This window comes from Prunus dulcis, chromosome 2 (assembly GCF_902201215.1).
Source record: "Prunus dulcis chromosome 2, ALMONDv2, whole genome shotgun sequence".
Classification (NCBI taxonomy): Eukaryota; Viridiplantae; Streptophyta; class Magnoliopsida; order Rosales; family Rosaceae; genus Prunus; species Prunus dulcis.
In genome coordinates, this window is record NC_047651.1 from 18,123,719 (window position 1) to 18,146,444 (window position 22,726).

The following is a 22,726-nucleotide window of genomic DNA, read 5'->3' on the forward strand; positions in this document are numbered from 1 at the left end:
AATCCTGGAATTCCTTTTTGGTTTTCTGTCTGGAATTCCTTTTTTGTTTTCTGTCTGGATTCCTTTTGGTGGTGCTTAGATACCGTATCGGAGGACTTGTGTTTTTTTTCAATCAAATTAATATCCATCTACTTTCTAATTTTAATTTTCTTTTTTCAATCAAATGCCATTCTACTTAAATATACAAGAAATGGAGGGAGGGAGAGCAGAGGTGGGCCCAGAAATGTTTCTTTTCTCTTTGATCAGGACAGAGACCAAGGTTGATCCTTCAAAAGCTTCAAAAGCTCTAAATTTTTCAGAAAATATTATAATAATATGACCCTTTCTACAAATACAAAACCTCAAATCCCACCATCACCAACGCCCTTCCTTCTCCAAAACCCCAAACTCCAAACCCCACAAAAATTCAACAATGATGTCGACCTCTCCCAATCCAGACGCCTCTGTTTTTGCAAGCATAATGGAACTTCACTTCAAAGAACTCGATCTGATCCTGGAACAGCTTCTCTTCAACAAAGAACAAATGCTTCCCATACTGCAAAAGTGCTTCTCACTCACTTTCCTGAAAGAGGGTCTTGCAGAACAAATTGCTGTCCATAAAAGCGATTCAGCCCATCGGATTAACCCCGGTCCCTTGGACTCTGCTCTTCTCAAGGACTTCGTGGCGCAGGTTCTGGCGGCCAGCAACAAACGCTTCATCAAAATTGTGCATTGCTACCTGCTTGAAGCTGGCAAGGAGAAACAAGCTGAAGAGTACCTGCAAAAGGTGAGCCCTGCATCTCGTGTCCAACACTTGGACTCCATCAAGATGTGGAATTACCTTACTCTGCCATTCCAGGTGTTCAAGGTAATGGAGGATATGGGATTAGGCACAAATCCTGCCAGTTTCTTCATGCCTCCAGCACCACCTGAGGTTTTTCCCACTCCGGCACTGGGCTGGAGGCCTGGCCAGGCTATGGCCGACGGTAACGTTCCATGACCTTGCTTTAGAGGCCTAATTGACAGCTTGGTAAATAAATTTGGAGTTCTATTTTTACATCAAGCCTTTTTCTGCTTTTTTTTGTTTTTATTTTTGTTTTTGTTTTTGTTTTTTTGGTGGTAAATATTTTTCCTGTAAGAAATTTGTTGATTTGGGTTTACCTGGGTAAGGATAAGAATGTTGTATGTGTGTATACATGCTTAGTCAATAATTACGTTTATATATATGTTTTAGCATCGAGTAACACAGAATGACAGAGATGTAATAGAGCATTGAGTAAACTGTGGCCAAAGCATGATTTCTATCTTTGGAGAGTTATGATGTGGAGTGCCCGTCTTTGTAATTCTCTATATATATAGTAAAGAGACTGTCTATTTTGTAAAATAGAGGTAGATTAATTGTGCTGAATGAAATTCTTATATTTGCGGTCTATTATTTTGTTGTTGAAAAATGAATACCTATGTTTCAATCTTGCTTCAGGATGAGGCTGGCATTGTTCCTGAGACCGAGGACAGCACTTCAACAGCCGTGGAGCCTAACCCTGTTGGACTAGTTCTTCACGTTGGTGAGGTTACAGACCGGTCTATGATGGATGCTGCAGCTGAAGACAAGAAGAAGAAGGGGGTGATGGAAGTGAAGTCTCTTCTGAGAGACTAAGCATCACCCAGTTATCCTGTTTTCTTTCTTTTTACTTTGAAGACTACAATCATCCTGGTTTTGCTCTTGCAATGATTCCATATATACTTGCGGTATGTATTAGGAGCTTGGTTATGAGCCATGACTTCCTGCAATCCATTTGCATATGTACTTGCTGCAATATGCATCCTTGTTTATGTTTGGACATCTTTTTAACATTGGTTGATCCTGTTATGAATGCTGCTTTGATATAAACTGACTACCCGCCACTTGCACAATTGCACTCTGTCTGGTACCAAAGAATGCATTATAAATTTCAGTGAGAACCAAGATTCACTATAAATTCTAGGAAGCATGATAAGCCCCAAACTACTGCATGTACCTTATATATAGTCATCGGCTGCTTGATTCATGAAGTCCTTGGGTGTTATTGAATTCTGCATTCGAATATGGATGTATAATTCACACATCTGTATTATAATGATAACATGATACATGTTTAGTTCTGTTTTCTCAGCATGATAATCAATCCTCTATATATGGCATGATGTATATGCAAATCACTAATATGTATCTATTTGTGAAAACAGATTAAGCTACGAGGTAACAATTTCCTTCCCTGATGGAATTTCTTACAACACCAAGCATATTTCCTAGGTTAGAAAGGTAGCAACCAGATTCATCCTCTTAGAACAACTTGCAAGATTTCCTATATTTGACTGTTCATATATCAACCATACATTGTCATTTACTGAAACCTTCCTTTAGCATATTCCCCTGCTTGTTTTTAAAACCCAGAAATCCCCATTCCTATAGCATATTGAGTCTATTTCAGAGATGGGATGAAGTTGAAAGGTGCCTCTAGCTCACTGTATTGAACCTTCCTCTAGCGTATCAAGTCTATTTTTGCAGAATCTGGAAAAATGCCATGATTTTACACTAGTATTGGTTTATCTGATATAAAACCAGATTAAAGATACTGATTCGTATGAATCTTGCAGCTTAATCTGTACATACTAAATACAATTGCTTATCAATATGCCACACAAATGTTCCAAATCGCCATATTTTATCATTTGCCTCGTTACTTTTGGAAAGTAGAATATCTACCATTCCAAAAGACAAATGCATGCCCGACACCCAAATCCTCTTTTAGTTTAGTAGAGAGTACAGACACTTTTGTTTACGTCTCAAACCCAAACACCCACGAACACAAGTACTTGCTTGTGTGGCCCCATATTCATTACCCAAAAAAGAAAGAAAAGCTCTCAAGACAATTTGGGAAAACCCTTTTCCTGTCAGCTCACAAGGCCGTGACAGAAGCCAATGTTAGCAAACACACATTTTCTATAATGAAAAATAGCTTTTCATTGAATTGAATAAAGCAAAATTCATGCCCAAAATAAGAAATCTAGACCCTACATCCATAATTTCATTGCTTACTATATTCATGAATGTAAGAATATCCATCATTTGAAACTTAATACAAATTTTTCCATCAAGATTGAGTGATTGCAGAACTTACACATTAATATTGAATCTGCATTACTGTGAACAGTTATGAAGAACCCCCGAGTATGAATGACTTTCAGAAAACAAAATTTATATCTAAAGGGGGCATTTCCGTGGTTTTCCAAAGTACAATGGGCAAAATTGAAATTTCAGAATCTTTGAGCTTCATTTTCGACTTTTTAGAAAAGTCATTATTTTCGAGAACCACCACCATGATCATTGAGTTATTATTGGTTCACTGGGTCTTTATTTGCATTTGGTTACCTTGGAATTATAAGTAATTCTTGGTGTTGTTCTTGTTGGATATGTAAATTTGGAACTTTTCAACCACTAGAGCAAGTCCAGCAGTGCTGGACGGGTCGGGCTAGGGGGGGTTTGGGTCAAAAAACGGCGTCCAGCAGCAAAAGTTCAGCCCGGGCGAGCGTGGAGGCCACCAAAACGGGCAGGCTCGAAGGCGAAATCGGCCCCTAGCTCGGGCCCGAAGTCTGGGATAAAATAGTTGACGCTCGCATGGCATCAGCCCTGAAGTTTGAATTTTTTTTTTACCGTTGGCGCGTGCATTGCACGCGCCAAAGTTTAAAAAAATTTCGAATCAGCGCTACAGTGCCGCCAACGGCTCTTTGACACGTGGCCGCCTCTGGTCGCTCCGATTGGAATTTTTTCTTCAATCCAACGGCAACCAATTTTTCTGCCCAAAAAAATTGAAAAAAAATTGAATTTTTTAAAAAAAAATACACAAAAATTACAGAATTTTTTGTGTATAAATACCAACCAATACTCTTCACTTTTAACACCAAATCCTCATATATTTTCTTCTCCTTCTACTATTGTTCACTTTCTCCTCAAAATTTATTCACTTTCTATTCAATATTTTTTCACTTTGAAGTTGTAATTTTTTTCTAGCATATTATGGGTTCTTCTAATGAAAATGGAGGGGCATGGAGCATGATGGAAGATGTTAGCTTGTGTGAGGCTTGGGTCCAAGTTAGTCATTGTCCAGTAACGGGCAATGAGATTAAATTTTCTCATATGTGGAAAAAAATTCATCAAGCATTTTGTGAAAGGGCAATTGGTTCTACACGTACAGAAATGGCATTATCCAGTAGGTGGAAAGTTCTTAATAAAGAGTTGGGGAAATGGAGAAATGCTTTAGCAAAAGCGATTGACAACCAACGAAGCGGAGAAAATCTTAGCAATGAGGTAATTTATTTGTCATTTTTCTTCTATTAATTTCTATGTCATATTAATTTTTATTTAAATGTTTCTTGCAATTTATATATTTTGTTAATATGTCTCTATTTTTTTTTTTAATACATGTTGCATTTTTTTTATTATTTCTTTAATTTCCATTAGTTTTTTTTTTACATGTTGCATTGCCAATATTTTAAAAATTCTCTTGCATTTCCATTTCATTTTTTTTTTTATAGATTATACAAGCACAAATGTGGTTTGGTGCTACCGGCCAAGGGAAAAAAAGTTTCAACCATACCCATTGTTGGGAGGTGGTGAAGACTTGTAAGAGATTCCAAATTATTCCAACCGGTCCGACGGTAGTCTTGAACGAGACTCCACTTCATGAGACGCCGGCATCGGATTCACCTATGGATTCCCCGATGAGTCAAGACTCACCCATTGAAAATAATCCAAGGCCTATTGGGAGGAAGGCGGCGAAGGCGAAGAGAGGGAGTAATTCTAGCAAGAATGCATCTCAATTTTTGGAGGAACTTTCAAAGCACCAAGCCATGAGAATTGAAATGGACTTGAAACAACAAGAGCACGATATGGCAGTTCAAGTAGAATATGCAAAAGAAAGGGAGTATGTACGCAAAGAAAGGGAGTATGTACGCGAACAAAACATTGAAAAAAAAAGATCGGGAAACCATGGCCATGGATACAAGCCATATGTCTCCTGAAACAAAACAATTTTGGAAGCTAGAACGAAGGGATGTTATGAGACGAAGACTTTTTCGTGACGATGGACCTAGCAACACGGATTGGTTAAATGATGGAAACCATTAAAATAGTTTGTTTGCCTTTAATGTCTTAGTTTACTTGCCTTTGATTTCATTGTATTTTTTTTTTGTTTAATTCATGTACCTTTGATTTCATTGTATTTTTTGTTTTGTTTAATTCATGTATTTTATTTTATTATTAGTTGTATTGCTTTTCTTTTATTCAATAAAGAAAATATTCAACAAAATTCCTTTTTATTCAAAACATTCCATACATAAAAAACAAACCACAACCAAAGCATAAAAAATTAAACAAACCACAACCAAAGCATAAAAAATAAAACAAACCACAACCAAAGCATAAAAAATAAACAACCACAACCAAAGCATAATACTTAAAAACAACTTCTTCACTTCACTTTATTCACCTTCATTTCCTTCATGCCTTTCACCGCCCATAAATGCTCCATCAAGTCAACTTGACGGTGTTCATGAATATAGGACGATTGCATCTTCGAGCATAAATTCGTCATCATACACCATCAGCATCGTATGCAATCTCATCTCCACTGATCAATAGATGACCGCGCGCCTGATAATAGCCCACCTAGCTTGAAGGATACCAAAGCACCTCTCAACATCTTTTCTCAACAATTTCTCTTTTGAACAAAATATTCATCATAATTGCAAATATCATGCATGATTTTTTTGAACAAATGAGGTTGCATTCTATATTTCCCTCGAAAATGAACATCAGAGTACAGAGATTGTGGGATAAAATAATCTTCCATAAGATTCTTACCCCGGGAATGTCTATGTCTGTCCACATTTGGGCGACGGCCTTCTCGTGAACCACGGCGAGCCTGCTTTTCTTCCTCCAGCAAAGCAACTGCTATGCCAAGTTGCTCATCTAGTTCTCTCTGCGCCCTTTTGCTTGCAGCTCGTCTACGCATTCTTTCTCTAGTTTCTCGCTCTTGCCTCTCCAAAACCTCTTCCATGTCTGCCATTGAGAATGGAGAATGAAATCTAAAATTTGAGAAATGGAAATGTAGAGAAGAACTGGTGTGGGAGGTATGAGCTGAACCTCTGATTTTATAGAAAAATGTACACAGATAGATATGACACGTGGCGCAATCTTAGAGGGTGAAAATCTTATCTGAAATTTGAAATTCAAATGAAATTTCAAATTTCAAATTTATCTGAAATTTGAATTCCGAAATGTATCTGAAATTTGACATTTTGAATTTATCTGAATTTTGAATTTTGAAATGTATCTGAAATTTGAAACCGAAAATCTTATCCGATATGAATAGTATTGACACGTAGGAACCCAAAAATCTTATCCAAAAATATTATCCAAATTAATTGTTTAAGTAAACAAAATTGTGAAAAAAACAAAAAAATGAATAGTAATTGCCATGGCAAGCCCCAACTGCTGGAAACACATTTTGCTGGAGGGGACTAGGGCAGGCACTATTCACGTGAATAGTGCCTGCCATAGGACTAATCTTGCCATGGCAAGAGTCAACTGGTGGAAGTGCTCCTATGTGTGGCTTGATTCTTCGAGAATAGTATGTAGGCAACTTAGGTGCAGTTGTAAAGTTAAACACTTTACGTTATGTTCTTTTACATCGGGAATAGTTGCTGTAATTTGATTATGTGGTATTTTGGATTGAGGGTCTGAGACCCACTTGGGATCAATTATTGCTTATGGTTGTGAAAAAAGGGCCTGAAGGCCATTAGAATTGTTGCTAGGGTGTAGTTGACTTATATATCATGCTTGTTGAACGATTGGTGAGTAAATTGTGTTTTCTGTGCAAGTGGATTTTGGGTTTAGTAATTTAGACCAACACCTGCAAATTATCGGACAGACACAAAATTCATCGCGGATTCCGAAGAAAAATTCGGGATGAATCCTGTCAATAATAATTTGACTTATTTTGTAAAATTTTCAACAAAGTCCCATCCCAAATTATTAGGGCGCATTTTCAAATTTTGGAGAGCTAGCTAGACTGGTTTTCCATAGAGAATGCATGCATCGCAGAGTGTGAGAGACCAACGTTTGTGCTGTGTTATTGATGTTGAGCTTTGGTGTTTGCTTCTTTAGCCTTGGTGATGTGTCAAAATGCGCTTAGAAGCAGGAAGGTTTGGGAGTTTATTTTTTTAGTTTGGACGAGCCGATATCCTTGACTTTCCAACCTAACGAAGTCTCTCTCCTCTAGATATCTCATGTGAATGCTGAATCAAGCCCATTCGTGCCGAGTCAAGTCGGTTTGTGTAATAGGTGAAAAAAAGAAGATGATTCCGTTTGACATGGATGCAATGCATATATAATTTGATCCACAAAACAAAATATTTCATTTTCTAGCGGATCGCCCTCTCTTCAACCAAAGTGAAGGTCCACGACAAAATGATTAGCCAATATAACACCAATTTGTAGCAAAATATCAGAAGAAAATAAATATGTGAGGATGGTAATGGTTGCTGGAAGAATTTCTTTAGATGCATTTGATGATTGGGATTGCACTTTATATTGTTAATTTTTAATTTTTATGAGCCGCTATCCTTGACCTTCCCTCATTCTCTCCCCTCCATCTCAATTTGATGGATGCCCTCATGATCATTTCACATAGGAACACAATTCAACAAGAAATAAAAAGAAAGAATAAAGGATGAAGGACGTCCCGCGAATAATTAACTGAAGTTAATTAACACAAATTTGCAGCAAAATTTGGCATGTTGGAGTTGGATATCTTACTATCTTTATGATAGAAAAGGACGTCATGCGACCGCCAGGTGCGCGATCTTTTGGAATATCTTTGATTTAAGATAAGAATATCTCCTTAAATCAAGGAACTAATTTTCACTAAATCTTTTGAAATAATTCATATAATCTTTTTGGGAAAGAATAATCCTAACCAAATAAGGATTATCCTTCCAAAACCCTAGCACACAAGGAGACCATAAAACACTCTAGAGCCGTTTTTACTTTGAATGGGGAGGAAGCCATTCTTCTTCCCTTCTCCCCTCCTCTCTTCCTTCCCTCTCTCCTTCTCCCTTCCTCGCTTCTATCTTCTCCCATTTTCATAGACAAAAGATTTATTATATTTTTCTTCGTTTTGCTATGATTTTTCTCAACTCATGACAAATAGATGCATCTCAGCGTCAGATCTCCATCTACGTTATTGTATTAATTTAATGATGTCACAAATAGTATCAACTAAATTCTTCTTATTTGATTATATATTGAATTTCATTTAAGCTTCTTAAAACAATTCTTCGGCTGAACTTTAGATCGAATTGCTGACGTCCGTGGGTCTTTGGATTTGACGAGCCATTTTAACACTCTTGGTCAGCCGTGGGTCAGCCGACATATTATGATTATGATTATTTTTATGATTTAATTTCTTGTTTGAATGTGTAATATTAAAATCCGAAGGTGAAATTTAGAGAAAGGGTAATAATGGAAAGTGGGGCTCTTCCCAAACTAGGAAAAAAGAAGGGTATGTGCGGTGTATACACGTGGACGGTAGTGACGGAGATGTGATGATGATGTAATCATGCAGTCAAACAATTAGTGGAACTTCTAGAAGTAATTTGACTTGTGAGAGTTGTAAACATAAACGAAAACTAGCTTATTTATAGAAAAGAAAATATTTGGGGCCGTATGGGGGCAGCGACTTAAATTAATAATTTAATTTATCCTGATATAATAACAATAATAAAACGCATAAAAAATGATAAAGGGGGCAAAGCTATAAATTAAAAGTGCTTAATTATTTAGAGGGCTTGTCTTTAATTTGACCCAAAGACGAAAGAAAAAAGAGATCAAAGATCCAGTTCCAACTCTTACAATGGCGGTGATGGTAGGACCGTGTGATAACTGAAGTCCTACGAGAAGAATCTTTGCATTTGGTTGCTAATTTTATAAATGGAGTTTATGCAATTTGATTTGTCGCCAACCCTACAAGTAGCTAATCCTATATTTTATGTGTTTTTCCTGAATAGTATTAGTGTGGGTCCAATTTTGGAAATATTAAAGAAAAAAATACAAAGATGATAACCCTTTTGTTTGTTTTAATCTATTTATTTATTTATTATAAAGAATATTTGTCGTCTACTATTATAAAGCCAGGCGAAATGATAGAGAAATCAAGCGCATATTCAGGTTAATGCATAGGCGGAGTTTTTGACTAGTTTTTATGCTCAAGGATTTTTGGTTGACGAAATTGCCCATTGCATCGTCAAAGAAATTAATAGGAATACTAACTTATCCTTGAATTGCTATAAATATGAAACTACATGGTCAACATTGACGGAATTGAAACTATAAGGTTAAAAGTAGTTAAAGTGCCAAACTACAGGGACCAAAAGTGATTTTTAGCCTTATACATATTATTTATGTCTTTTAGCACGATATTGTCCACTTTGGGCTCATGCCTTCACGGTTTTGTTTCTAGGAACTCACGAGCAACTTCCCAGTGGGTCACTCATCCTGGGATTGCTCTAGCCCCAACTCGCTTAACTTAGAAGTTCCCATGACTCCGAAGCCAGTGAGCTCCCAAAAGATCTCGTTCTAGATGAAGGTGGGCATGTACATATAAGGCACATCACCCCTTCTCCGTTGGTCAATGTGAGATGTTATAAATTGACAAAGGAGGAGAGTGAAGAGAGAAGAACAACAAAGTTTCTGGAATTATGCGCCCACACTCACAAATTCAACTTCAGTCGCCCAACATAACTTAGTTCGAGCCCCACTAGTAGCTTAATGCGCTTGATTTAATGGCATTTGAATTGGTGCTCCATTAGATAAAACATCCTACAGCTCTAATTTTTTACAAACTCCAAAATCATTAATCTAAAGGCCCAAACAATTTTTAAACAAACCCCAAAATCATCTAATTGTCTGAAATTGATGGGAAAAAATGCCTAATGTTTTTTCTTCTAATTTTCTATATACAAGCAAAACCTTTGTTCACAAAAATCACCACTCTTCATAACTTATCCGAATTTAAATATTTTTAAGTTTATTTATTTAGAAAAATAAAATAAATTTAACACACACAGAATTAATTTTAAAACGTTAACACACATACAAAAAAAAAACCCAAAATCGAATTAACATAAATAAATAAAAAATCAAATATACATATTTATCTTTACATATTTTATATTAGAATAAAAATCACATTTACATCCCTAAAAGTGTAAAGGAAATATAAAAATGACTTCACACCCTCGAATTTATACCTCTGCACTATGAATGCTCTTACAACTTACCATCGTATCAAACTATTTCTCTCTCTTTTTTTCTCCCCATTTAAAATTAAGCTTTTTGAACGATTTTTGACTTGATTGTGGGTGACGGACTTTTTGTTTCGGCTTCGGCTTCATCTTGTTCTAAAAGTGCTAGAACCAAATGGCCACGTCAAATGCTACTTGCGGTTTGTTATTGGGACTCCTCATCATGTTCTAGAAAAATGATTAATAAGTTTGTGGTCAACTTTTGAGACAAGGGTGGCGGAACATAATTTGTTTGTCCAGCAGTCATCCAAGTTTTTTTTATTTTATTTTAATATAAATAATAATTTAAAATATAAAAGAGGATGAATTCTCACACATATACAATTATAATGTCGTAGTTTATTGGTATATACAATTATAATGTCGTAGTTCATAAGTATTCTGATCTAAAACTTCAGTTTGCAAGTCACTACTCTTTTTCACTTAACCCCCATCAGCTGCAGTCATGTACAAATGCTGCAATCGTAACACACACTAATAAAAATTAGGTAATTACGTTAACTTAATGATGGAATTGTTATTTATTTTACATCATCTAATACCAATGGTTGCAGATTAGTGGGTTCCAAAACCAATTTCTCCAATCCTCACGTGGTTCCCAATCAGTGAGTTAACGATACTAAGGAAAGCAATTGGTCGGCAACATCAAATCCTTGACTTTTCCTACGAATGAGACCCGCGCGACCCACAAGCTCTATATAAACAAACAAGCTCCATCTTCTTCACCCCAACCACATCTCGCCTCCCTCTCTGCGTTAGCTAGCTATAGCAGCAATGGCCAAGGCTTCTCTTCTCAGACTTTCTTCGGCCAATTTACTCCTCCACCACCTAAGAGAAGTCCGTCTGCCAACGATCCGAGCTGCAGAGGTTGAAGAAAGCAGTAGTAGCATTAGAGGGGCTGGAACCGAAACCCCAACCAGTCGAGCCTCACCTGCTATCGGGGCGCCAAATGCTGCTTTCAGCTTCTGGGGACCACAGACGACGGTGTACGCGGCTGTATACTGCGGCGGCGGAGGTAGTAGTTTGTGGCCGGAGGAGGTCCTTCTGACTGCTCTCCCAGTCAATGGACCCACCCGACAAGACGCTATGTCTGCAATCACGGCGTTCAGGTTGAAAACGGCCTTACGCCAAAGCAGCAGCAGCCGCCGTCAAGTGGTGGATTTCTGTTTTCTGGTGCCGGCTGAGAATGGTGACCAGAATTTTGTGGACCCAGCACTAAACAGGGGACCCAATTATATCCCGGATCTCAATGTCTCGCCGCCGGATGAGACCGCGTCGGCGACGGAGTTCATCGGAGAAATCAAGAGCCAAAACATCTCCCGGTTCACTGATTACGTGGTGTGGTACCTGGGCGAGTACGGGAGTGATGATGAGGTGGCGGAGTACAGGAAGATTCTGAGCAGCAAAAGTGAAGCCGAAATCGGAAACCTTGATTCGATTCGTATCTGGAATATTCTCACCCTGAGAGCCGAAATTCTGAAGGCGGTCGTTGCGAAAGGCCTCATTGAGACCCCAATTGGCTCCGAATCCGATGATGTTCAATTCCCGCCTCCGCAGCAGCTGCTTCCCATTCCACAACAAGGGTGGACGGCCGCCCATAACCATGCTCATATTGGTTGTCATGTCACTGCTGCTGCTGCATACGGTGCCGGCGCCAATTATAACGGCAACAACGAAACTGTGGTACACTCTCTAATTACTAGTTGGTAAACTTCAACTTGATTGCATTGGCCATCTTGTTTTCTTTCTTTTTATGCTCAAAATTTTCAGTCCGATGGTCGCAACTATGCTGTTGGTTATGAGAAGCAGAGCAACGTGGCGAAGCGCAAGGCAGTGGCTTTTGGTGGTGTGGACGAGGACGACCCCTGTCCCTATGTTCTTCCGATGAAGAATCCCAGCGACGGCGTCGGCGGGGTTCTTAGTATGGATGAGGATAAAACGCGGGCTCGGGACAAGGCGCCTATTGACGAAGCAGAGGAGGAGGACATGTCCTGTGATTCTGACTCGTCACACTGAATCAATCCTCCGAACCCTTCAAGGCTTGAAAATCCCCGTGTGTGTTTATGGGATATGATAAATTAGCCTTGATTTGCTGCTTGCTTTGCTAATTCCTGGAAGGTTGTTTGTATTGTAGAGGTTTGGGTAGAAGAAGAGAGTGATGGAGTTGTCTTGTCTCCTCCACTTTCCATATGTATTGTAATTTGTAATTTCCAATTGGGCTTGGATATTGTTGCCGCTTTTTTTTTTTTTTTTTTGTGTGTGTGAACAAGGGCAATTACATAGAATTGAACAACAAAAACACATGAGCCTACACAATTGAAACAGAAATAACTGCTCAACAGAATTCAAATTTAGACAAAACAAGTATAACCAGCAATATCAGTGTCAAATGGGCTCCGAGCAAAAATTGGTTGGGAAAAGCTCTGCACAACAATACGTATGCTCTTGATCATAGAGAAAATAATTATTTGAGAGAAGCATGTTTCACAAATTTTTCTTTGAAACTGAAATTTGGATAGGTGGTTGATAGTTTGATAAATACAGCAGCCTGAATCCATAGAAGATCATGTCCCCTTGTTGTTGAATTTGTTTATGTACTTTTTGATTGAATTTGCATTAATTATTTCTGCCACTCTAAAAGTGTACTGGATTATAAATCTTATCATCACTTTCACAGATAGTCATTTGTCTTTGAGGCTGACCTGAATTTTGTTGGGTATATTTTATTATCCGACGCAGATACATTATGTATGTATCATTTGCTTGGCTTCTGTTCCTAATACTTTTAAAGCTGTTGTCTGTTAGGAAGAATAAGACGGTTGTCTCCGCTTTCAATTATAAATTGGTCAAAAATCCATCACAGTTGTTTCTAACTTTCTACCCCAATGCACGTGCGGATTGTTTCATGCTTGATAGAGAAACCAAGAACCATTCACCTATTTCTCTAAATTTCTCCCATATCATGTTTAGTTTAGATATAAATATATAAGTAAAAACACTTTTTTTATTATTATTTTAAAATGTCAAAAATACAAGTGAATCATATCATCTATGATAATTTTGTTACTGCTTGCCTTATCGAATCTTTTTCTGGCTTTTGGTGCCAGCGGGACCCGCTCGCATTTTAACGGTTGCGCGCGCTTGAGAAATCATCCATCAAACGTTGGATGGAGGGCACGTGCATCGTGCAAGTTGTGATGCAGACAATGGCTGGCGGTCTGGAGCTCGCATTTGCAAGAATGAGTATAGTCACCCACTCTACCTGGGCGACGTGGCGGTATCGGGACGGTTCAGCTTGGTCCTTTAGACGCACGAGCCTTATTACAGCACACCATCTGCCCTCGTCACGTGGCAGTAATTGGAATTCCTTTTTTGATTTCTTCGTACAATAAAAGTCTCCCGAAACCCATGAAGCATGCTAGATGCCATATTTCTGCACAATCTGGAAATCATCAGCAACATATGATTTTGTCTCCTCATTTATAGCACAAGTTACATTGTCTATTGGAGAAATTTTATTATTATTTTAATTTCTGTAATTTACGGACGGGTAAATTAATGCTAGACTTATTATATTTTTATATTACATTGTGTATCACCTATCTAATAGAGGTGGAGCCCATCAAAATAATGGAGTCCACCTCTATTAGAGAGGTGGTACACAATGTGATATAAAAATGTGGTACGCTTAACATTTTCCTTTACGGACTTGTGTTGAATAATACAATTCATCATTATCCCAATAGTGTATTTAAAAACTTTGGAATGCTAAAATAGGTCAGCTATATCATCAAAATTCTCTCCAATACCCTTGTCAAAATCAATCATCAAATCTGCAACCTCTTTGTTTCTCTTCAAGACTGGTAAGTTGACATGGTCTCTTCAAAACATTTAATTTTGCTTTGGAAAAAAAAAAAAAACCTACCTTGAAATTTTAGGCCTTCCGTGAGTTAGAGTATGTATTTATAAATGCCCCAAAAGATGGGTATGAACTTGAAAATGACCCTATAACTTGGGAGGTCTTTTGTAGTTGTCCATTTTTTATTTTTGAAATAAATCTTTGTCTTTTATTTTTTTTATATTTTAATTATATTATTTACTTCCTTTTTCTGTTTCCAGTCCGCATGGCGCAATATGTACGGTCCATGTGGATTCATTGATTGCCACATAAGCGTTTTAACAGAGGGATTAACAGAAGCACTAATGGATACATGAAAGTGTTACGAAAATGAACATTAGGTATGAGACTGAGACGAAAATGAACATAAGGTACGAAACTTAGATGAAAATAATTTCGTATATGAAAGATTGAAACTTGGTAAACTTCAGAGTAGTAAAATGAAAATTACCCTTCTATTTTTATTTGTTCAAGAACATGACCATCTGTATTCTTGTTGTTTGAGTTTTCTTTCTTCTCCGACAAAGCTAACATTTAACAATTTGATTTAACCATTTCTGGCTAGTGAATTATACTATATCAAATGCCAAAATTATTTTAAATGAAAAAAATCAAAACAATAAAGTTATTTATTTGATTCGAGGAGAGGTAGGGGAAGGAGCAGTGGTAGGCCCAGCAGTGTTTCTCTCTCTGATGAGGACAGGGATCAAAGTTGATTCTCAAAAAGCTACGAAATTTTGTTAAAAATTTATAGTAACATGACTCTTTCTACAAAGACAAAGCCTCAGCGTGTGCCTTCTTCAAACCCCACCAGCATAGCCTTTCTTCTCCAAAAACCCGAAATCCAAAAGCCAAGAATTCAACAGTGATGTCGACCCCTCTCAAGCCAGACGCTTATGTTCTTGCAAGCCTAATGGAATCTCACTTCAAAGAAATCGATCTGATCCCGGAACTGTTTCTCCCGAACAAAGAAGAAATGCTTCTCATACTAGACAAGTGCTTCTCACACTCTTGCCTGGAGAAGGCTATTGCAGAAAAAATTGCTGTCGATGAAAGCGATTCAGCCAATCAGCTTAACCCCGGTCCAGTTGACTCTGCTCTTCTCAAGGACTGCGTGGCGCAGGTTCGGTTGGCCAGCAACAAACGCTTCATCAAAATTGTGCATTGCTACCTGCTCAAAGCAGGAAAGGAGAAAAAAGCTCAAGAGTACCTCGAAAAGGTGAGCCCTGCATCCCGGGTCGATCACTTGGAGTCCGTCAAGATGTGGAATTACCTTACTCTGCCATTCCAGGTGCTCAAGGTAATGGAGGATATGGGATTAGGCACAAGCCCTTTGAGTTTCTCCACGCCTCCAGCACCACCTGAGGTTTTTCCCACTCCGGCACCGGGCTGGAGGCCCGGCCAGGATACTGCCCACGGTAACAGTCCGGTACCTCGTATTAGAGGCCTAATTGACAGCTTCGTAAATAATTTCGAGTTTTACTTTTACAGCAAGCCTTTTTTTGTTTTTGTTTTTGTTTTTGTTTGGTAAAATATTTATTCTGTAACAACTTTTTTAATTTTAGTTTACTTGGGTGATAAGAAAATTTTGTCTGGATAAACGTAGATGCTTAGTCAATAATTACGTTTATATATATGTTTTAGCATCGAGTAACAGAGCATGACAGGATGTAACATAGCATTGAGTAAACTGTGGCCAAAAGCATGATTTCTATCTTTGGAGTACTAGTTGGTGTGTTGTACACGGTCTTTGTAATTCTCTATGTATAGTAAAGAGACTGTTTCCTTCGTAAAATAAACGTAGTTAAGATTAATTGTATGAAATTCTTATGTATGTGATCTATTGTTGTTGAAAGATGAATACCTATGCTTCAATCTTGCTTCAGGATGAGGCTGGCATTGTGCCTGAGACCAAGGACAGACCTTCAACAGCCGTGGAGCCTAACTCTGTTGGACTAGTTCTTCACGTTGGTGAGGTTACAGACCGGTCTATGATGGATGCTGCAGCTGAAGACAAGAAGAAGAAGGGGGTGATGGAAGTGGAATCTCCTCTGGCACAGACTGAGCATTACACATTTATCCTGTTTTCTTTCCTTTTTCTTTGAAGACTACAATTGTCCTGGTTTTAATCTGGTTTGTTAATTTTAGATTTCTTACCGTATTTGTGGCATTAGAACGATTCGATATACAATTGCGGTATATGTTAGGAGCTTAGTTTTGAGCCATGACTTCATGCATTCCTTTTGCATCTGTACTTGCTGCAAGGGATATGCATCCTTGTTTATGTTTGGACGTCTTTTTAGGATTGGCTGATCCTGATAAGAATGCTGCCTTGATATAAACTGATAACCCGCCACTTGCACAATTGCACTCCGTTTGGTACCTGAGAAAGCATTATAAATTTCAGTGAGAACCAAGATTTACTATAAATTCTAGGAAGCATGACAAGTCCCAAACTAGTGCATGTACCTTATATATAGTCATTGGCTGCTTGATTCATGAAGTCCTTGGGTGTTATTGAATTCTGCATTCGAATATGGATGTATAATTCACACATCTGTATTATAATGATAACACGATACAAGTTTAGTTCTGTTTTCTCAGCATGTTAATCAATCCTCTATATCTATATGTTGCCCTGTAAGATTGTTTCCATTATCTCCTGAAATGTTACCGTCATGTGTTACTATGACTATAACATTGGATCCAATTCCATAGGAATCTAGTGCTGGTACTCTTGAATCTTTGCATCATCTTTTTATTCCATGCTATACTTGCATGTATGGATGGCATGCAAATCACTAATATGTATCTATTTGTGAAAACAGATTAAGCTGCAAGGTAACAATTTCCTTCCCTGATGGAATTTCTTACAACACCAAGCATATTTCCTAGGTTAGAAAGGTAGCAACCAGATTCATCCTCTTAGAACAACTTGCAAGATTTCCCATATTTGACTTCTTCAGCACATTCCCCTGTTTGTTTTTAAAACCCAGAAATCCCCATTCCTATAGCATATTGAGTCTATGTCAGAGATGGGATGAAGTTGAAAGGTGCCTCTAGCTCACTATATTGAGCCTATTTCAGAGATGGGATGAAGTTGAAAGGTGCCTCTAGCTCACTATATTGAGCCTATTTCAGAGATGGGATGAAGTTGAAAGGTGCCTCTAGCTCACTATATTGAGCCTATCCTGAAGTTGAGCATATCAAGTCTATTTTTGCAGAATCTGGAAAAATGCCATGATTTTACACTAGTATTGGTTTATCTGATATAAAACCAGATTAAAGATACCTAGTCGTATGAATCTTGCAGCTTAATCTGTACATACTAAATACAACTGCTTATCAATATGCCACACAAATGTTCCAAATCGCCATATTTTATCATTTGCCTCGTTACTTTTGGAAAGTAGAATATCTACCATTCCAAAAGACAAATGCATGCCCGACACCCTAATCCTCTTGAGTTTAGTACAGAGTGCAGACACTTTTGTTTACGTCACAAACCAAACACTCACGAACACAAATACTTGCTTGTGTGGCCTCGTATTCTATTACCCAAAAAAGAAAGAAAAGCTCTCAAGACAATTTGGGAAAACCCTTTTCCTGTCTGCTCACAAGGCCGTGACAGAAGCCAATGTTAGCAAATACTAGGGAAAATATATAGCCTATTTGTAAAGGGGGACAAAGCACATATTCTGTTATGAAAAAAAAGGTTCTTTGCCTCTCTGATAACATATAGCTTGTCATTGAATAAAGCAAAATTCATGCCCAAAATAAGAAATCTAGACCCTACATCTATAATAATTTCATTGCTTACTATATCCATAAATGTAAGAATATCCATCATAAGATTAATCATTTGAAACTTCATACAACTTTTTCCATCAAGATTGAGTGATTGCAGAACTTACACATCAATATTGAATCTGTATTATTGTGAACAGTTATGAAGAACCCCCGATTCTCTCAGATGATATCAGCAAACCATTAAAAGCCCAAAAGTTCTACGCCATTGCTAAACACAGAATCAAATAAAATTCAACAGGATTGTCAGATTCAAATTGCCATGAATTTAATTCCATATCAAATTCCTCACCTCATTGTGGCAGCTGAACCACCATGATGCTGTGGTTGTTGTGTTCAATGTACCCGGTAATTATCATCAACCATAGGAGCGCTAAAGATCTTGCTTTGGGCTGGCTGTCTATAAGTCCCAGAACGTGAAGCTGGTGTCGAAAACCAACAGCACGCCAGCCATATTCATAGTTCCATACGGAGCAACATATGTGGAGGGTGCGGCGTTTGAATGACTTTCAAAAAACAAAATTTTTTTAGGGAGGGATATATAGAGGGGGCATTTCAGTGGTTTTCCAAAATACAATGGGCCAAATTGAAATTTCAAAATCTTTGAGCTTCATTTTCAACTTTTTTGAAAAGTCATTATTTTTTAGTTTTACTTTTTAGCCGGAAGGCAAAATACCGACTGACAGAGTAATAGTCGCAAGGCTTAATTACTGTTTCTTCCGTTTGGAATAGATGTTTGATCTCACTTCACTTTTGGAACTAAATTTTTTTCATTTAACCACAAAAATTTCTAGAAATTGCTGAAAATTTTCTTACTTAACCATTTTCGTCGATAAAACCGTTAAGTATGCTGACTTGGTATGGGCATTTTAGTAATTTTAGCTCCCTTATCTTTTCTCTTTGCCACCGCTATCGCACCCCACCTCTCTCTCTCTCTCTCTCTCTCTCTCTGACCCGACTCGACCCAACCCTCACCCTAGACATATTTTTCGTTCAGTAATTTCATTGAAATTTTCCACTTATGTCTTTTATTTTTCTTTTCTTTGCACTCAGTGGTGGATTCACAAAGAAACAAGGGTGGTCAAGTGAACTCTGCAACCCCAAAATCCTCCATTTGAGAGAAGAATTTTGACCCCTGCAAATGCCCACCATCTGTTCGATAAAATGCCCCAAAGGGTGATACTTGAGTCTTGCGTGCAGTACGTAGTGCATTCTTATTCTTTCCTCTCTTTTTTAAGCAATAAGATAAAACGACTTTGTTTCAATTATATATTTTGTTTGTTTTTAAAACGTGGTAGACGACCTCGTTTTTGCTAAATTGAAAGGGAAAAATAAAAAGGCCAGCAGTGACTTGAGAGTTATAACCCCATCCCCAGTTTCAATTTAATACCATTTTAAACACTTCAACCCTAAATCCCCAACCCAACCCACTTTAAACACTTCGACCAAAAAAAAACCCTCAACCTTATCCAACCATCACCCAATCCGACACCCCAACCACCCTCCCGCGCAGGTGGTCGGAGAAGAACCCACCCGAAATCCAATTTATTTTGAAATTTGGATTGCTTCCTCAATTTTGAATTAAGTAATAAAGATTTTTGTTTTTTTGATTAATTAGTTTAGGTTTTGTGGTAATATAAATATTTCAACTGTTAATAACAAACAAAATTCAAGCAAGTAAATTAATATTTCAGCTAATTAATTAAATTATTAAATGCTATATATGTATGTTTCCTGACAGGGATTCCAGATGAGAATTTTGACGAAGTGATGAGAGGTTAAAAGAAGCCCATGCCACATAAGCATATTAACAATGCGGACTAGAATGGACGAAAATGATCAAGTAAGAAAATTTTATCAATTTTTAGAGATTTTGGAAATTAAGTGAGCAAATTTTAGTTTTAAAAGGTAAAGAGACCGGCGTCCTTTCCAGTAGTGAAATTGTAATTAAATCTAATGAAAATGACATATGTTATGCTCGATCAATTTTTTTTATTATAATTTTTTTTTGGGGGTTATAGGGCGGAAATGAAGGGGGGGATTAAAAATCTTTCTAATTTGAATATTAAGAATATAGAGGTAATAATGAGAGAAAAATACTTAAACTATGATGAAGTGGAAATGACATACCCGACTTCAAACATAAATGAGGTGGAAATGCAAACCCGAGGTTAATTTGCTTGTTACCATAAAGACATCTCAGGAGCAGAAGAAAAAACAATAATTTTTAAGGCAGGCTAGAGAGTATGGCACTTTCTAATTTTATAATTTTTATGAGCCGCTATCTTTGACTTTCCCTCGTTGCTAGCTCAACCCTCATTCCCACCTTCAACTGAGCGTTTCACATAGGAGCAATTCCAGTTCAGCAAGAAAAAGGATGTTGTCACTGATTTTATTTTTGAATGACGTGTCAAAGCTCGCGCCTTTTGCTCCGGTGTCGCCTTCAACTTCAATTTCAATTTCTCGGGGGCGGAAAGCTACGACTTCAACATGAAACTTTGTGTGATATCAACAAACTTGGAGGCGTATCTCGCAGCAAAGCAAACAAACACTTGCTTTAAGTCATTCGCATCGCAGCAAAAAGAAAACTTGGGGTCCCATCCTCTCATTCGCATTGCAACAAGTTCTCGCTCACGAACTCTCATTCACAAGTTCTCGCTCCCCAACTCGCATTGCAACAAGTTCTCATTCGCATTGCAACAAGTTCTCGCTCACGAACTCTCATTCACAACTCGCATTGCAACAAGTTCTCATTCGCATTGCAACAAGTTCTCGCTCACGAACTCTCATTCACAAGTTCTCGCTCCCCAACTCGCATTGCAACAAGTTCTCATTCCCCAACTCGCATTGCAACAAAAAGAAAACTCGGGAGAACTTGGGGTCCCATCTCGCATTGCACCCAGCCATCGCAGCAAACTTGGGGTCCAGCATCACAGCAAAAAGAAAATTTGGGAAAACTTGGGGTCCAGCATCACAGCAAAAAGAAAATTATAAAAAAAAAAAAAAAAAAACTTGGGGTCATATCTTGCAGCAAACAAAAACTTGCTTCGAGTCATATCTCACATTGCAGCAAAAAGAAAAGTTGGGGTCGGGTCATGGAGCAAAAAACAACTTGGAGTAATACCTGGCAGCAAATTTTGTTTTTTCCCTCGAACATGTGGTGTGATACAAAGTGACGGACTGGCTAGCACTATAAATATCCTTCCAAGTTTCCAAAACAAACCTCTCATATCTCTCCTTCTCTTCATCCCGAAATTATTCATCCCTTCAAGTTATTAATAACCATGTCGTCGTCTTCTCCTATTGCTCCCTCTATTTGCCACAACTTGGCCGATACGCTACTCAAACAACTCGGATCTCATCCGTTTGCCCTCTACCCCGAAATGAACCATGACCTCGTAGCGGGTAACCCGGTTGCCCGTGCACCCGAACCTTTGGCCGCAGCCGTCGGACCCAAGTCAAAAGTCAGTGACCCGATTGACCGTGAACCCGAACCTTTGGCCCCAGCCTTCGGACCCAAGTCAAAAACCGGTGACCCGGTTGACCGTAGTGCCAAAACAACCCGATACTACATGGTCCTCCTGACCGCCGGAGACAAAGCTCTTAGCCCAGAAAGCATCCGAGTGATGGACGTCACCGACCCGATTCCGAAGGGCTGTATGGTCAAAGCTCGCACCTTTTGCTCCGGTGTCGCCTTCAACTTCAATTTCTCGGCGGCGGACAAGTTCGACTTCATGAAACTTTGCGTGATATCGAATGATGACGAGTTCGGCAGCGATGAAGGCCGCACGGTGATTGATCTGGATCGGGTCAGTAACTCCGAAATGCCCGACCCGAACATCATGCACAGCCTGGCGAGTTCGGCGGCGACGAAGGCACTGGTGTCGTCCGCGAAGGAGATCAACCTCGCCGAATTTGTGGGTCGTGTGGGTGAGTACGTGGCCACCAAATTCGGCGAGGAGAAGAAAAGCGAGTACCTGAAGATGTTGACTTCCAGTGGACTCGGAAGTTTGGACTCGGTGGAGATATGGCACATGTTGACTCTGCAAGACCGAGTTATGGAGGCAGTGATGGAAAGCTTCCGGGTCGGGCTGTTTATGAAAATGCCCATAACCATTGACATGCCAATGCCATCCACGGCCTCCATGACCCACCCAACTCCGCGGGCATTGGGGTGGAAGGTGGGTTGCTCTTCCGCTAAAGGGTTGAAGCCCAGGCCTTGCATTCCAGACCTCAACCAAGTTGCAGTGGACCTACTGGTATATATATATTCTCTATTTTTTTTTTTTTTTTAAACATTATACATTTTTGCATATGAATCCTTATGACATGATAATTTCAGGAAGAGGAGGAGGAGACTGATAAAAGTAGTGTTGGTGAGGTGGAGGGAAGGAATGCCAAGAAAATGAATGCGGAGGAGGCTGCTGGAGAGGAAGCACAGGCCGATGAGGTGCCCAAAACAGCTGACTGATGAACCACCTTGATGAGTTTGATGGTTTAATTTCGCACTTGCTCAGTTGAGTAATATTTGTATGGTGTGCTAGTAGCTAGAAAATAAAAGAAAAAGAAAAAAGTAGCTAGTAGCTAGTGTTATATGTTTGGATATTTTATCAAGAAGCTGAGCAGATTTTCAGTGTT

The 22,726-nt window shown here is 38.6% G+C and overlaps 4 protein-coding genes and 1 long non-coding RNA gene across 6 annotated transcripts; 4 read left to right on the plus strand and 1 right to left on the minus strand.

The window, feature by feature from the left end:
- Positions 1–340: 340 nt before the first annotated feature.
- LOC117619592 lies at positions 341–2,285 on the plus strand. Of its 2 annotated transcripts, XR_004584589.1 has the most exons (3): positions 341–965; positions 1,460–1,728; positions 2,206–2,285. XR_004584589.1 is itself a non-coding variant. In XM_034349583.1 (2 exons), exons 1-2 carry the CDS (start codon positions 413–415, stop codon positions 1,462–1,464), a joined length of 558 nt encoding a protein of 185 aa, XP_034205474.1. In that variant the 5' UTR covers positions 341–412; the 3' UTR covers positions 1,465–1,812. The 2 variants fall into 2 exon arrangements, 1 of the variants encoding a protein (XP_034205474.1); XM_034349583.1 differs by lacking the exon at positions 2,206–2,285 and having other exon boundaries at positions 1,460–1,812.
- Positions 2,286–11,124: 8,839 nt separating this feature from the next.
- LOC117619228 lies at positions 11,125–12,608 on the plus strand. The gene is made up of 2 exons (XM_034349132.1): positions 11,125–12,066; positions 12,154–12,608. Exons 1-2 carry the CDS (start codon positions 11,158–11,160, stop codon positions 12,397–12,399), a joined length of 1,155 nt encoding a protein of 384 aa, XP_034205023.1. The 5' UTR covers positions 11,125–11,157; the 3' UTR covers positions 12,400–12,608.
- Positions 12,609–15,138: 2,530 nt separating this feature from the next.
- On the plus strand, positions 15,139–16,451 carry LOC117619548. Its single transcript, XM_034349530.1, has 2 exons — positions 15,139–15,699; positions 16,168–16,451. Exons 1-2 carry the CDS (start codon positions 15,150–15,152, stop codon positions 16,170–16,172), a joined length of 555 nt encoding a protein of 184 aa, XP_034205421.1. The 5' UTR covers positions 15,139–15,149; the 3' UTR covers positions 16,173–16,451.
- Positions 15,625–16,514, minus strand: LOC117619549. Its single transcript, XR_004584584.1, has 3 exons — positions 16,439–16,514; positions 16,146–16,288; positions 15,625–15,690 (listed from the first exon to the last, which is right to left on the minus strand). It is a non-coding gene; the product is annotated as an uncharacterized LOC117619549 (long non-coding RNA).
- Positions 16,515–21,334: 4,820 nt separating this feature from the next.
- LOC117619458 lies at positions 21,335–22,720 on the plus strand. Its single transcript, XM_034349421.1, has 2 exons — positions 21,335–22,347; positions 22,431–22,720. The coding sequence occupies exons 1-2, from the start codon at positions 21,373–21,375 to the stop codon at positions 22,557–22,559; spliced, it is 1,104 nt and encodes a 367-aa protein (XP_034205312.1). The 5' UTR covers positions 21,335–21,372; the 3' UTR covers positions 22,560–22,720.
- Positions 22,721–22,726: the final 6 nt, after the last annotated feature.